The following is a 16,504-nucleotide window of genomic DNA, read 5'->3' on the forward strand; positions in this document are numbered from 1 at the left end:
ACTATGGAATACTATTCAGCTATTAGAATAGGTGAAAGGCATGGCATCCATTTTCAACAAAATGGAAGGAATTTGAGATATTTTTGTATAATGTGTCAGAAGGATAGAAACAAAATTCTGGAAATTTACACCACAGCCAATACGATAAAATACTTTCAAAAACCAGTGGACATCGATTTGTGAGGACTTTGAGCCTCAGACAGGGGTTTGGGGGGAGAGATGGAGGGGTACGCTCAGCCAGATCTTAAGAAGGCAAAGTCAAGATCCTGTGAGGACTGTGACTTAAAATACAAGGGGATGGGCCCTCCCTGGTGGCGCAGCGGGTTAAAGCACTGCACTGAGAAGCTAAAGCCACTTCCGCATGAGTTCGATTCCCGCCTGCCCCAGAGGTGACCACATGGCGTGGCAGACCTCTCCTGACCCGCCCGCTGCTTCCCTCAGCAGTGTACTTCGTCGATCTGCCTGTTCTGCTCCCCACTCTATCTCTGGTGAAGCCTCTCACCGTCCCTGAGCCTCTGACCTGTACCCCAGTTCTGTATGAACAAATAAATAAATCTTTAAAAAAAAATACAAAGGGATGGAGGTCATCAAGGGAGGATGAGCAGCGAAGGACCCTGTTTATATTTCAAATAACGTGGTTTTACTGATGAATAGAGAATCCAGGAGGACAGAGATCCTGGGAGGATCAAGGTTCAGAAGTAGCCTAGGTTCCTACATGCATTCATTGATATGAAAAGATTGAAAAGGGACTGAACGCTGGATTTGTGTGGAACCTACTTCTGCCCCGTTTCGCTGTTGAATTTGTCATTGGTTTATGCCAAAAGAAAGGGGTCTTGCAAATATTCTTTTTTGAAAGTACCCCCAAATGGAACTTTTCTTTCTGATTTTTTTTTTTTTGTTCTTGTCTTAAGGGAGTTTAGAAATGATGCAGACATTGTTTCGACATTAGGTTTTAGACTGTTATTTCCTAAATTACTTCCTGAGTAAACCAATTACAATTATAATGTGAGTCTCCAGGAGGAAAGACAAGGAACCAAACTCGGTGTGATTTTACCTCTTAGATGCCACTTAACAACACTTTTCTCCTATTCTTGGGTAATGAAATTCTGGCAAGCAGAGGCAAAAGGAACAAAGGGGCCCTGAGAAACAGCTCATCACCTCTCGTTACTAGCTGTAATGTTAGCTGATTGTTCCCATTTGGGGACCCGTGTGTGCTTTTCATAAACCTGCCACGTGCTGCAAATTCAGGCAGCATCTTTTCCTAGCTCTAGCACCTGTCCTCTGAGACTCAGGCATATTCTGAAATATTGCCACCCTGAATTGAGGCAGATTAACTGAGGTTGCAAGCTTCTCAAACTGTAGGAAAGGGAGGATGTGAAATTAAGGCCCAATCTTCTAGTTTAATCTCTGGGTTAAGATAGGTTTTTATAAGACATACTAAAGGTGTCAGCCCGTTTTAAAGATTACACTTCGGGAATTTTTCCCTTTACAAGGGAAGTCATGTTTCCCCTCCTCTTAAACCAGTTTCTCATTGTAGGGTAAGTGGATGTGATCAGGTTCTTTGTGCCCACCTGCCACTAGCAGCTATGATCGACACCTGTTGTCTTATATGCCCGCTTGATGGCAGGTACCTGGAGTATTGTATGGGCGTGCGTAAGTGCACACACCTGAGCCAGAGACTGAGTAAATCAATCAGGGTGGCGGTAGAGGTCTGTGCAGTGGAGCACAATGGAGCCCAGCAAAGAGACCATGAGAGAACGCCAGAGCAGCCCAGAAGAGTGACTGCCAGCCTGCCTGCCCCCAGACCCCCTGCCTGCCCTGACCTGGTTGCCTCACTCCAGATAGTGCAGAAATATCATTAAAAGCCTGAAACAGCCCTCAGGACGCTCCTTTACCTGTCTGCCGACATCATGGAAAACCTCTGTGCCTGGCTGCCGTACGGTCATGATAGGCTGTGAGGTGATGTTCAAGGCAAAATGCTGGGCTCCTTTCAGAACCCAGCAGGGTGAAAATGTGAAGAATGTTTAATCAGGACTCCAAGTGATTCTGGCTAACATGTAAGAATGGAAGCCAGACCAGGACGCCAGTGCTTGCCCCAGAAGCTGCTCACAGGCAGTGCAAGCGGCAGCAGGTGGCAGATATTTTACTGCCACCACCAGTGGCCCCTCTGGGGCTCAGGCCACAGGCAGAGGCTGCAGTGATGGCAGATGGGAATAGTTCTTCCATCATGGTACCCCCCGGGCAAGTAGTCCCTGGGTCAGGGCTACAGGAAAGAGCGTGGGCCCCCACGGGCCAACTCCAGCACTGCTGCTCCCTCCAGCTGCAGGCAGAGAGGCCCCTGGATTTGGTGCCTGGATGGAGAATGGACAGGTCAGGTGCGAGCTCTGAGCCGATTGGTGTTATGGCCCAGTTGGCCACAGGATTGAAAATAGTCCAATCAGACTTGTAGGTGGGGCGGGTGGGGGGGAACCCTGAAAGAGGATATAAGGCAGGGCAGGTGCCAGCTGGCTGCATTCAGCTGTGGGGAAACTCAATCTGTTCCTGAGGGATCCTCACTGTTGTTGATCTCCAAAGGAGAGAGAAGCATCATCCAGCAACCGACCTCTGAAAAAGGAAAAGAGGCCGAAGAGCTTTGCAGAGGCCAGGGGCCACTGTCTCCTGGTGTGCCCCTCACATCGCCGAAAAAGAGCATCTAGAACCCTAGACTTGGTGCTTCAAAAACATTTTGTTATTAGTGTGGGCCAGCAACTCACAGAGCTGTAACACTCATGACCAGTAGTGGCCAGTACTCTGTCCAGGTCACCTCTGAGTGCTGTTAACTGCTCCTAACCATCTGCTACCGCCTGCCAGTGCCCCACCACTGGCACTGTCCATCCTGACCTTCAGACTGTCGCTGCAGGCTGCTGCTGCATCATGTCCGCGGCTCTCCCTGTGAGCACCTCCAGCTGCGGTGAGTTAGATCCTGGTCTGTTGCTTGGATCCAAGCAGCCATGAGCTACAGGCCTGTGTTGGCAGGGCAGCACCATGTTAGGTGAGCAGCCTTTTGTCAGAGACTTCTGGACCCTGTGTACATAATTGGAGGTAAAATAACCTGCATGGGTGGCCTTAAGGAGTCTCTGTTTGGCTTTGTTTTGTTTTTAAGATTATTTGTGCATACAGAACTGGGGTATAGGCCAGAGGTACAGGGGTGGTGAGAAGATTTTCCAGAGACAGAGTGGGGAGCAGAACAGGCAGATCAATGAAGTACACTGCTGAGGGGGGCAGCGGGCGGGTCAGGGAGGTCCTGCCGCACTATGTGGTTACTACCAGGGCAGTCGGGGATCAACTCATGCTGAAGTGGCTTTAGCTTCTTAGTTCTGTGCTTTAACTTGCTGTGCCATCAGGGAGGGCCTCCCCTATTTTTTTTTTTTTTTTAAGAAAACCCCACTGTTGTTCCTGAAGTTTGAGTAGGTTTGCAATTTTGCACACACATGCAAGTGAAGAACCCACAGTGAAGAGCCCCCAGAACTGGTAAATTGCTTGATGGTATAGTAAATAGCTTCCATACTTAAGATCACTCCATGGTGTAAGATGGACCTCAAACTATTGTGCTTGCATTCCAGACAGGAAGCAGAAGGAAGGAGGAGTGGGTAAAAAGGACATTTGCCAATTACTTCATCTCCTTCAGCCGAGTTTTACCCGAAGTCAGTCCTTATGTGTCACTGGCCAATATTTATTCACATGGTCACACATAGCTACTAGGGAGCTAAAGAAATATTCTTAACTGTACAAATTGATGCTATTTTATTAAGGAAACTTTTATTAAAGAAAGATACTTTTATTAAAGAAAGAGGAAATGGCTACGAGCAGGTAACCATCTCTGTTACAGCTCCCTCCTACCACTGTGCCATGCTATCATGGCAAGATTGCTTAATTTGGACTAAATCATTTTTTACTTACCGTCAGTTCATTTTGGACGATAGGTTCTTAATTGTATAGAGAACCTACTGGGAACCTACTGGGAAAGGCATATCTGTGGCCTTACCATATTGGAAGTCTGGTGGTTTTTCTCTTTTTAGTTTTTTTTCCTCTTCATCTTACCTCTTATATATTCTTAATTAAAAAAAAAAAAAAAAACCAAGAAACCAAGAACAACCAAAGGAAAAGGGGCAAGGTGAACAAAACAAAGTCAAAAGGGCCCCGCCAAGTTTTTAGCTAAGTGATGCTCAAACCAAGGTTCTAATATGACTTCTAGAATGTGAGGAAGATTCACAAATACTTTATTTAAAAACACTTCAGACCTAAAAGTCATTCAATAAGTAAATGTGTTCATTGACCCTTTCCTTCATGTAGAGAATAAATAGCAATTGATTCTGAAATCAACCAATAGGGTTTGACCTCATGGTTGAGTTCTAGATCTAATTAAATAGGAATACTTTGACATGAAAAATGTCCCAGCCCCCAACCGATGAGCACTTTGCCTTAGGAATTTTTCTAAGAGGTGGTGGGATCCCCCTTCTTAAGTATATATGTAGGTATGGAAGGAGACAATACACAATTGAAACTGTACAAGTTTTTTTCTATTACTCCTGGGTCTCTTGGAGAAATAGATACCCTAGCATTTTCCTGGCATCTTGCCAGGGTTGGATGTTGAGGGAAAGCACTTCAGCAAAAAACTCTCACATTGTGTTTCCTGGGATACACCTGAGAAGTGGTTAGAAATGCAAATAATCAGACCCCAGCCAGGACTACTGAATTAGAGATCTGTACTTTAGCAAGCCTTCTAGATGGTTCTGATATAAGCTAACATTTGAGAACCACCGCTCTAAATAAAGTGCTTTGCCCACTTTTTATTAGCAGACTTTTTTCTCAGAGTTGGAGTCATCAATTCTCTGGCTTCCATTTCTGCCCAGGCAGAAACGCTGTCAAATGTGCAATTCCTTGTAACAAGCCCAGTCTTTCAAACAGGGCGCGGCCTTGCTTTGTAGACAGTATTTGCACACTGACTAAAGCTTTGACAATCCGTCTGACAGAATAAGGTTCCCGTGCCAAATCTCGCTGTTGGGAGCAACACCTTAAACAAAGGCCTTCAGCTATTTCATTTTCATAGTTGGTTTACTATGTTCCAGTTCTCTTTTGTTCTATGGAAATGGACCTAAAGTGGCTTCACCCAGGGCAGAATTACTGGGCACCTATATCTGGGGATATTTAAATGGAACAAAGTTTCTAGTACAGCCAACAGACATGGTTTTGGAGAAACAGACTCAGTACACACAGGAGGAACATTAACTTATCGGCATGTCAGGTAATAGCTTGCTAATGATCATTGGCAAATTCTATTGGAATTGCTTATTTACTCAAAAATTTACAAGTGAAACATGTTTGGACTAAAATGAGCAATCTGCAGGATTTTCAGGGGTGGTGCCAAATTTAATTTTTGTAATGTCAGAAAATGTACCTAAATATTTTTCCTTTACCGGTGGTTCTCCTGGTGTTTGTTTTGGGCTATCCAGTAGTTTTATTATGGAGGATGCCAGAGGAAAATGTATGCACCATTTCTATTCAGCCAAAGACAATTTGGAAATTCAGGAGAAAGGTTTTTCCTTCATTCCCATCCATCTGCTACTCTCCTTTGCTCAATGAAGAGGTTGGAAAGTCAAATCCTAAACACCGGGAAAGACCAGAAGCTAGCATAACATAAGAAGGTTCCTGTTTGCTCCTAAATTTTAACAGCCTTTGAGGAGGATTGGGAGTGGTGAGGGACCAAACTCATTCTCCTTCCTCAGAACAAGTCCGATCACCTGCCACGCCACATGGGGGTGATTTGGTAGGTTTTTAATTAATATTCACTGGGTGGATTTAATAATGGAGAATCTCACTGAGTAGGTAAGCTTTCAAGTTGTCCACCAAATTATTGGTTGCCTTGTGGGAAACTCATTTAATCCATTCTATTGGTAGAAAGGTATATTTTCAGTAGTGGTGACCAGTGGGCTTCCAAAGCAAAATCAGATATCTCGCCAGGAAAGGCAGAGCTGTATCCCAAAGAGTAGTTATTGCCACTATTGGCTTTAGAATTTGAAGTCCTTGAGATGGACCTCAGCAAACCAAGGCATTTATTGACAACCTAAATATTTCTAGGGTTCTGCCCCTGAGTCAGTCCTGTCACTTTGGGGCTTCTTGATCCTCCAGTCTTGAAAGTGTGGAACTTCACCAATCCAGTCCCCAGGCATGGACCTTGCCCCAGTTAACGAGGTCTGAGGTCCCTTTCTGGGGAATTTGGAATTGAGAAACTAGCCCATCCCACTTATTGGGGTGGAGGTGTGTAAACTCAAGTGCTGTGGGAAACCTTAAACTCTTGAGGGGATAAACAGATCTGCCGAGAGGAAAAGTAGAGCAGGGGACGAGGACACTGGGCTTTGAGAGATGAGACAGCCCTTATTGCCACCTAATAGCAGTGGGTCCCTTTCCTGAGGCCTCACTCTAATGCTGGCTTCTTGGGAAACACCACACCTTTATTATCATTTGCCTTTTTTTCTTCTCCCTGAAAGCAAACAAGCTAATAGCATTTTAATCCTTGCAACCTTCTTGTTTAGACTAAGACTGATCATGGCTCTCAGGATTTGGTCTCATCTCACTTGTAAGCTGACAGTGTTGCCCTGTGTTAAATAGAAGCAAGGCCAGGAAACACCTGTATTGTTCATTTGGAGTTGCTAGAATGGACAGTTTACTTATTCCCATATTTGCCCATTAGTTACTGTTTGTGAGAGCCAAATGCTTTGTTTCCACTCTCATTTAACTGCTCCAAACTTATGAGTATTCTGAGAGATTCTCTTATTGGGATGGGGAATGTAGGGATGGAAAAATGGAAGAGCCATGATTGGGGGTTCAGACTGACTAGGTAAGCTTTCAAGCTTTCACTGACTAGGTAAGCTTTCAAGTTGTCCACCAAATTATTGGTTGCCTTGCGGGAAACTCATTTAACCCATACTATTGGTAGAAAAGATATATTTTCAGTGGTGGTGACCAGTGGGCTTCCTGGCTGTGCTGCAGACGGTACAGAGAAATTCGTACCTGGATGCACCTCAGGCATTATCAGAGAGAGGCCTTGGTTTTAGCCATTGATTCAGAAGGGCTCTCAGAAATCTCTCTGTTCTGGTCTATAAAGGGAAGTGGGGCAAGTGTGCATAGATGTTTGAGAGGAGGGTCAATTGAACTTAAATTAGCCTCTTCATTTACAAGCACCTACAGTGATTTATTTCATATGAGCATTTGTCCTTAATGTCTTTATAACTGTAATAGGAGTTGTAAGAATGACAGGATGATGTTTCAACAAGACTTTTCTAGAAGCAATCCCTTGAGTTGGGAGGGAAAGCCCATTGCCCGACACTCAGAGGCTGTGCTGCTTTATACCTGGCGCTTACCTGAGGAAGCATATGGTGTGCTGATTCTCCCAGGCATGAAGTGGTGTGCCAGCCTCTGTGGGCCGATTGCCAGCTTCTAATCCCAACCTCATGATCTGGGCTTCATTTCTTCTCAGACAGTGCTGGTAGCCTGTGGGTCGCCTTCAAAACCCGGAGCGATCCCTTCCTGTCCCAGGATGGGGCTTCCTGCCAGGTGCTCTAGAGAGCAGTGTGAAGGCCCTGCCCTTGGAATGCCAGTGCATCTGTGGCAGGAAATCTCTGTATGCTTGTCTTTGGGATTTGATTAAGAGCATGATAAGCGCTTGCTGGTGAGTGGTTACGGCCATTTGTTAAGAACATATAGAGAGAGCTTTGACATTTTATTTTTTAAGACCTTGTCACGGCAAAACCTTTTCCCCTCCTTGGAACAATTTTGACTTCATTTCCAGAGATCAAAGTAGACAGCCTTCACAGCTCTGCACTCCAGCATTCCCAAAACATGTGTTCATGTTCCAGAGCTCCCTAAACTCAAGGGAATCACGCAAATTTGTGGACTATAATGCATATGATGAATTTAGGGCCCCAAGCCTTGTCTTCTCCATCTTGTTAAATGCATGTCTTGTTTCTCAGGAGCTGCTCATGATCCTAAGGAGATAGTTGAGAAGTATTTCCCATGATGTCATTTTTGGAGCTTGTGACTTTTTTAGTTTATTGTTGTTTTTTGTTTGTTTGTTTTCTACTTCCCCTAGGTAAGAGCCCACCTTCTTCTTTGGTTAATATTTTCTCCCCCTAGTTTTACATGCAGCTGCATGGTAGTTAGGGTTTTCTTTTTTCAGATAAAATTAAATGCTGGATGCTTTCATTCACTGTTAGGGTTGAATGAGCCTCAGAAAGTGCAAATACACAGTCTGACAGTTGTAAACAGGAGCATTCTAGGAGGCACGAAATGTCATTGGTGATTTTTAATTACATGCTCTCTAGCCCAGGTTTAGTGACTCTCTTTCTGGCAGGTGTGAACTACTCCCTGTCCCCACAGAGCTCAAAACCTGGAGGGCCTTTAGTGTAGGTGGAGGCTGAGGTACCCCGGAGTTCCCTGAGTCAAAGGCTGGCTTTGACTCCAGTGCCGAGGCAGGCGCTGACACATCCCTTTGGCTCAGCAGGCACAGAGCATGTTGGAGACTAACAGAAAATGGTAAAGTCAGCTCTCCGGGAGCCTGCCGAGAAAGCCCTACCCTCCGGGTTCACCAGCTTGCTTGCCGAATTCTCATTTTTTTCTAGGAAAGTTTGCTGGCTTTACTTTTGCCGTAGAGGGAAAGTGCCAAGAGAGAGCTGCTCTGTCTGACTCTTCCATAAGGATGAGTTTCTCTGCCAGAAGGAACTCCTATGCTCTTGAACTCCACAAAGGGTGGAGACAGCGAGAAGTAGACTGTGTCCTGCCTGCTATGGGAGTCATCTTCCCAGGAAGTGCGAATGGGCAGGAGATTTTGAGTGATAGGCAAGTGATCTGTGTTCTTTCCATCCATCAGGTTCACCAGTACTATAGCTGTCTCCCAGAAGAGAAAGTTCCTTATGTCAACAGTCCTGGAGAGAAACTGCGAATCAAACAGCTATTGCACCAGCTGCCACCACATGACAATGAGGTAAGGGAATACCGGGGGGTGCAAGAGGACTTCATTTAGAACCTCTGTGAATCGTTTTCATTATCAAAATGCTGTGATCAGTAAGATCCTCAAAGGAAAACTCTGGCAGTTTGTTTTAGGTTTTAGCTTCCTTAGTTGGAGCCAAAAGGAACTGGTGGACATCTCCGGGAGAGTTACCGAAAACAGAATCTCATTACGGCCTGGGTTCGCCTCTGTGCCTGTGTTAGGAGCTATTTGGGGGTAACCAGGGAGCACTAAAATTTTAAAGCTCAAGTCCAGCTTTTTCTCCTATGGAAAAAGAATGTGCCGGTTGCCTAAGTACATTAGATGATTGAGATTCCTTGGGTCAGATCAGAACCTGAAAAAAACTTTGTGATTCTCTTGAATTTTCAGCATCATTTCACGTTAAGTGAGTTTGCAAGTTTTCCACGTTACACTGCAGTAAAAGTTACGTGTCCAGATTTGCAGCTCTGCACATCTGGGTTTTTATTGTTTAACGTCCGAGTTGCCAGGGTCATCGTTTGTGTTCTTAAAAGGATGGCTTGAGGGAGGTACTTGCTCTGAACCCAGACATAGCTCTGGATGAAGGGCACTTCTCATCTTTGAAGTCAAGTCAATCAGAAAGGGAAATTTGTATCTATACTGTTGAAAAATTGTCACACTTGAGACAATTTGTAAACTACAAATTAATACCTAAATATCTGGTGTAAAAAAAAATAGTAATCCTATAGAATGAACTTTCCACTTAGCTTTTGAAGAATAACATCAATTTATTGATGAATGGAGAAATAACTCCTCGAGAGAGGTGGGCACCAAATTTCTACCAGCTGCGCCTCCCCATAAGCTCCATCCAGGGGAAATGAGTGAATGCCATTTAGTCTTTATATTCCCACACCTGAATAAAAAGGAACAATTCAAAGGTCTAAAAAATAGGAGCAAAAGCTTAAAAGCTGAAGCAGTTGCTTAGACAGAGTCAAGCTCCTTTTCCTGTTGCTTATTTCAGACTTCCTAAAGCAAATATAAATAAATAATGCTTGCTCCTTTAAAGCTGAGAGCAAGCATTGTAACCCGATGCCCAGTTAACTAATTTGGAAGTGAAAATGCGGGTTTTTACAAGCCGGAGGGGTGTGCCTTTCTTTAAAAGCATGTCCATAAAATGTCAGCAGTGTAATGTAATATTCTGGGCCGTGCAGGTCACATGAAGACAGCCACTGCAGACTTGTTTGATACAGGAAAGTGATCTGCTCTTCCCTGCTTGTAATAGTTTCTTCTGTTTACAGTTAACTGTGGTTTCATGAAAAGAGACCATTCAAATTCCTTCTTCCTGTTGGTCAAAATTCCTTACACATGACCCAGTGGATTGCTTTAGTCCATTTGACCCAACCCCTTTGAGGACAAAGGGGATTCTAAAGTAAATATTTGATCATTTTCTTTTGCACCCAGATAAGACAGTTTTGTTATCTACACCTTTCCAATTGGAACGTAACACTCTAGTTCAAAGCTTTCCCTCTTATCATCTGTGTGACGTGCCGTCTGAGCAAATCCAGTAACCTTTTCTGATACCCAGATTGCTCAAAAGGAAGACAGGAGGAGGGACGAGGCCTTGTTTCCTGAAGTATGGTGGCATATGACCTCACATGGTACATGCGTATGGTAGTAAATAAGTCAAACCCATAATGAAAGAGTCGCTCCTGTTGAAATTGTGTTTCGCTCCTCATAATTGAGAGTGACTAGTCCAGGGGAAAACTGTGATTTGGTGCTCACTCTTCTCTGACTCATACTAGCTTCACTTTTAAGTAACAGCATTAAAAAAATCTTCACTTCGCCAGCAAAAGTCGCCAACTAAAACCTATCAAGGCAGTTTTGTTCTCACTGTTTTATGGTCACCGTGTGTTTTTTGCAGGTGATACTGGTTTTCTATTTATAGACAAAATATGTTTTCATTTTCAGTAAATTATTCAAGGGGGGGTGGGGAAGTCCTTTTTAAAAATCTTACTAAGTAAATAATAGTTCAAAACTATGGCAGAATTCCCAAGATGTGCATAAATAAGGGAGAGAATGGGAAGGCTATAATGTTCCTCTGTTAGTTCTGTGCTTCTGTGTTTAACAAAAGGTAAAATATCTCCTGTGAATTGACATACTAGCCAAAGCCCAGAAGGTAGCGCCTTTTCTCCTACACATAGATTAAAAATACAGGGACTTGTATTTTTACAAGTGCCCACTGAACCAACCCCCAAGCCTTTGGTTCCCCATTTCCCCAAAACGAGCTGAGAACAGAAGCCACCAACACACAATGACAGCACTTCTGGTTCACATGTTGGGTGCCGTCCTATGTGCTCAGCGATCACTTACATGGGCATGTAAAGATGATGATCTTTGGACCCCATAGTCAGTTTGAAAGGAGAAACTCCCAGATGTTGACTTGCACCAGAGCTGTTCCCTAGCATGGTGAGCAGAGTGCGAGTGTAAGATAAAGAACTGTTACAGGACTATTAGCAGGCTCAAGATTTGGGTTCCAGGATTTAGGGCCCTTAATAAGCTTTTTGACCATAGAGATTCTATAGCCCAAGCCTGCGGTGTAGGCAAGATCTCTAAAACTAAACGGGAGCATCTTTAATAAGAAAACTCTGAGGCACTGACTTCGGGAACCCTGAGATGTCTGAGTGACCTCCTCCTTGCCATCCTCATGTCTGTTTAGGTTCGGTATTGCAACTCCCTGGATGAGGAAGAGAAGAGGGAGCTGAAGCTATTCAGTAACCAGAGGAAGCGTGAAAACCTGGGTCGTGGAAATGTCAGGCCCTTCCCAGTCACCATGACAGGAGCTATATGTGAGCAGGTGAGTGTGGGTCCCGGAGGATGGTGAGGTATTCTTCCACTCATTCATTCGTTCATTTATTCATTCACTTCACTGAGTGCCAACTCTATGCTAAGCACAACTCTAGGCCTTGTAGAGACAGCAATGAACGAAAGAATTTAAAAACTCGCCCTTGCCCTTGTAAGGAGTTCTGTTCAGGGGGAAGAAGTCAGACAACAGAAAGGAGGGAGAGAAAGAAAAAATACAGCAGGGAAGACCTAGAAAGTGCTGGGCAATGATGTACAAGAACTGCAGGGCGAGTCTCGTGAAACTTGGGGGCAGAGGGGACAGATAGCTTAAAGACCAAGATAGGAACATTTCTGTCGTGCTCAAGGAATCACAGGTGGCTGGTGTGGAGAGGAAATGGATAGAATTGGCAGATAAAGTCAGAGTTCAGGACGGACCAGATCATTTAGGAGTAGTCGGAACCACGAAGGAGGTGGGAGCCACTGAAGGATTTGAGCAGAGAGATGACTTGATGGCCTGATATTTTCAAGTAAATCCTTTAAAAAAAAAAAAAGAGCTATCCTGTCAGCCTCTTTCCCAGGATCACCCCAGAATCAGTGACATCAAAAGGGGGTGGGTGGTCTTGGGCTTGAGGGTTCCTAAACGAAGTTCCCCTGCATTCTCCCTAGGACTTCACTGTGGTGAGGAGTCTGGGTTTGTTTTTCCCACGCTCTTCTGTAAAATGCCAGGGCATGGTAGAGGAGGATTTAAAAACAGCAGAGTGGAACTTCCACCTGCCTAGGTCTCCCTTCCTACTTCTCAGCTGCCGGTAGCTTTCCGGTACTGCCCCAGCCTGCTCTTAGCCCCACTGCTCTCTGAAGAGCCCCAGTCACTCCTTCAGCTCTGAAGGGACCCGTCCATGTACTGAAGATAAGTGAGCTGGCTCATAGAGAGAAAGCTGGTTGCTAAGGAGAGTGAATGCCACTGGCTGGCCCTAGTTTGTGGTTTCAGAGGGTTTGGGTGAGAAGGTTCAGGTGGAAGTGGATACATTACTTAACTAGGAGAGCCAGAGGACTGGGGATTAACAGTGGGGTCTGATCTTTGATGTCCCTTTGAGATGGAGGGGGTCACTGATTGAGACATGAGATTCGGGGAGTCACTGCCACCTCTGCCCCTCCTCAGTCTGTCATCTCGAACCTGCTTGGCGAGGCTCATCTAAGGCCAAAGGAAGGTCAGATACTTTATGGTCACAAGAACATACAGGCAGGAAGACACAAATCTGACTCATGTTTCTGCCAGATGACTCTGGCCACATGACTTTTCTTTATTTTCAGCATCGGCAAAATGGGGTAATAAATGTTGTGTCACAGAATTCTCGTGAGAATTAAATGGGATTGTGTACTCAAGCAGTTAAACAAGGAGGTCATAACCTTGAGGTGGCACTAATGCCTTGGTTTCCTATATAACATCTAAGCCAGACTCAACGTCCTCAAATCAGAGAAAAAGAAACTTAACCAATCGCAAATAGCCAATTAGGCTTTCCTACATGTGACAGCCATTTAAACTATAACCAAGCAAATTTCCTTACTTTGCTTCCTTGTCTTCTCTGTAAGAAACTCTCCTCTAGCCCCTGTCCGTGGAATGCTTTTGCTTTGATTCTGCCCAATTCAAATCAGTGTTTGCTCATTTAAACTCAAAAACATTATTGTGCCTCAGTTTATCTTCTAACAGTATGTGTACTCTCCCGAGTTCCCCATCTGTTATAAAAGATGGGTAGCAAGATCTGTTACGGACTGTCCTTTTCTCTGTCACTCATTTGAATGAGGTGCCAGAGACGATTCCGTGAACTTTTACTCTATTTTCTACAGTCCTCCGCTCTACCAGCTGAGCGATCGAAGGAACACTTTGACTCCATTTTCTACAAAGTGTTCCACTCTACCTGGTGCCCATATATGGTGTGGAAAAGGTAGGGGGTTGCTTCTCTCCCCTTTAGACTTGCTTCCCACAGCCAGTCCCTGTTGGGTGGAGGCTGTGAGCCTCGTGCCAATGCCATAGCCAGCAAAGTTCCTCACCCTGGACCCACGACTTCCCATTTTACTCTTCCCTCAGACACCTTCTGTCTGTATTTGTTTTATCTCAAGAAACAGAAGTACGGATTATCAGGGGTTCTGCCCTGTTCCTTTCTGGACAGAGTAAGGAGCCTTAGAAAATGACTGAGCAGACAGAGAAGGAGTCAGAAAGAAGGACGTCCCAGAGCCTGACCTTAGAAGTTGCCAAGACCATAAAACCACATTAGGGGGTGCAGGATAAACATATGTGGGAAAGGCATGGACTAAAAATAGTTAAAAGTGGGCTCATTTCAGTTCAAGGCAAATTTCTGATAGAAGTATTTGCACAGATGAGTTTTTTCCCAATATTATATTTTAAAATAATATAATTTATTTTTACATCATTTTGTGCCTTTTGCACAGATAACTTTAAATTCTTAAGAAAGAGGAATCCACATTGGTTCATTATGAACCATGTATATCAAATCAACTGAATTTTTTGCAGCAATACTAGTAAATTAGAGATAGGTTTATTGGATTTATTGTTGCAAAGTATTTCTCAGTTTCTTATAGTCAAGGTAGAGAAATTTGAACTAGGTTGTTATATACTTAGTTGAATTGTGAATGAGTATCTGCTTTTAAAGTTAGCTCATTAACAACAGTCAACTATAAACCAAAGACAGTCTGCAGGGAGTGACAGGGGAATAAGATCAAAACAGGGGTGGGAAGAGAACAACAGTGGTGATGGTACAGGGGTGAATTGGTGTTGGGAATTTTATGGGGACTATGATTGGGATGAGAAATTATGTGTTGTACAAAAATGAAAAATGATGCAAAAATATACAAATAAAAAAATAAAGTTAGCTGATTAATAAAAAAAAAAAAAAGTGGGCTCATTTTTATGTATTCTTCCCCCTACTGTGCAGTCCTCTCCTCTCCTCCAGGCCCCACTCCCACACCTCTCTCACCCCGCTGCACAGCCATTCCTCCTGGGGTAACCTCGGCGGTGCCTCTGGATGGAGTTTGCAGTCTCTGAAAGAGAAGGAGACTTTCCCGCTAAGTTGGCCTCCTGCCTGCGGAGTTCCTGTATGTTCCACACTGACCAAGTTTTTCTTTCTTCCCACCTCTATGAGTCCTTATTTTCTCAGTTACTTTATCTCCATCTTGTGTGTAGGCCCTAGGAAGGAGGTGAGGGAAGGAAGGAAAACTTGCCTGCCTCACACAGTGACTAGTTTGAAAATGAGTGCTGGTGGCGGGGGTTGTCGTTTGTCACTCAGGTGTGGCACTGAGCCATGGGGCTGGTGCCCTACTGACTTTCTGCTTGCCTCACAGTGTGGAGGGCAGATTAATGGCGGAGACATCGCTGTGTTCGCGTCTCGTGCAGGCCACGGTGTCTGCTGGCACCCACCGTGCTTCATATGCACCGTCTGCAATGAGCTCCTGGTGGACCTGATCTACTTTTACCAAGATGGGAAGATATACTGTGGCAGGCACCATGCCGAGTGCCTGAAGCCGCGCTGTGCCGCGTGCGACGAGGTAGGAGCACACTCTGGGGCCGGCTTCCCTCCATCACCCCTCAGTTGTGCCACCAGGCTGTCCTGTGAAAAGCCAGCGTTACCCTTCTTCCATTAGCCCTTTAAAAGAAGCCCTGCTCTTCCTGGATTGCCACAGTGACCAGGATTGTGGCCCTGGTGCATGGAGCATGGCAGTTGGTGTAGCTCAGGAGCCCCTGGCATGGGTCAATTCAGAACTCTAAATTTAACAAAAATACTTGGTGCCCCTTTTGACTATGAATCCTCAGTATTACTGTGTTCTTTATATCTTCAAATAGTTCCATTTCTCCAAAGTTGATGTGGTAGATTGGCTTAAGAGGAGATAAGAGTGGCTAACATCATTTGATTTTCCTACAATTTACCAGAGTTCTAATGAGGACTCAGGAGGCAGGCGGCTACTCCCTTTGCGTGCCTCTGCCCCAAGCTCTGAAACTTGAATTTCCTACCCCAGGTTAAGAAAGCAGACTGGAATTTAAGACCCATGACTGGTGTTTCCTCACACCAAAAGAACTCCCAAGATGATCTGAGAGCTGAAAGAAGAGCAAATCTAACTGTTCTAAAAGATGAGAACCACAAAATGTTTAACTTTGATCACTTTTTTTTTAAAGATTTATTTATTTGTGCATACAGAACTGGGGTACAGGCCAGAGGCTCAGGGGCAGCGAGAAGTGTCACCAGAGATAAAGTGGGGAGCAAAACAGGCAGATCGACGGAAGTACGCTGATGAGGGGAGCAGCGGGCGGGTCAGGAGAGGTCTGCCACACCATGTGGTCACCTCCGGGACAGGCAGAAATCGAACTTATGCAGAAGTGCCTTTAGCTTCTTAGTACTGTGCTTTAATAACCCACTGTACCACCACGGAGGGCCAAACTTTGATCACTTTTATGGAAATAATTTGGGAAATGTAGGGCAAGAGCTTCTTCCTGTACAGAGTAGGTTTTTGGTTCCATCTAACCATGAAAAGAGTATTATGGGACCCTAAAAACAACAATCCCCCTTTTCAGCCAGGGTTCATTATTATTTTTTTTAAAGATTTATTTATTTATTTGTACAGAACTGGGGTACAGGCCAGAGATGCGGAGGG

The 16,504-nt window shown here is 44.6% G+C and overlaps 1 protein-coding gene across 2 annotated transcripts in view; it reads left to right on the plus strand.

Moving 5' to 3' along the window:
* The window catches only part of PRICKLE2 (prickle homolog 2 (Drosophila)), a 159,347-nt gene that overhangs the window by 91,462 nt on the left and 51,381 nt on the right, over positions 1-16,504 (plus strand). For both annotated transcript variants that reach the window (XR_001145041.1, XM_012720474.1), the window contains exons 3-5: positions 8,906-9,019; positions 11,718-11,855; positions 15,200-15,403. Coding sequence is in view for 1 of the 2 variants with exons in the window: in XM_012720474.1 (XP_012575928.1) it covers positions 8,906-9,019; positions 11,718-11,855; positions 15,200-15,403 (456 nt within the window). In the remaining variant the exon portion in view is untranslated. The remainder of the gene's footprint in view (positions 1-8,905; positions 9,020-11,717; positions 11,856-15,199; positions 15,404-16,504) is intronic.

Source organism: Condylura cristata, unplaced genomic scaffold (genome assembly GCF_000260355.1).
Source record: "Condylura cristata isolate star-nosed mole 26May11 unplaced genomic scaffold, ConCri1.0 scaffold00004, whole genome shotgun sequence".
NCBI classification, from domain to species: Eukaryota; Metazoa; Chordata; class Mammalia; order Eulipotyphla; family Talpidae; genus Condylura; species Condylura cristata.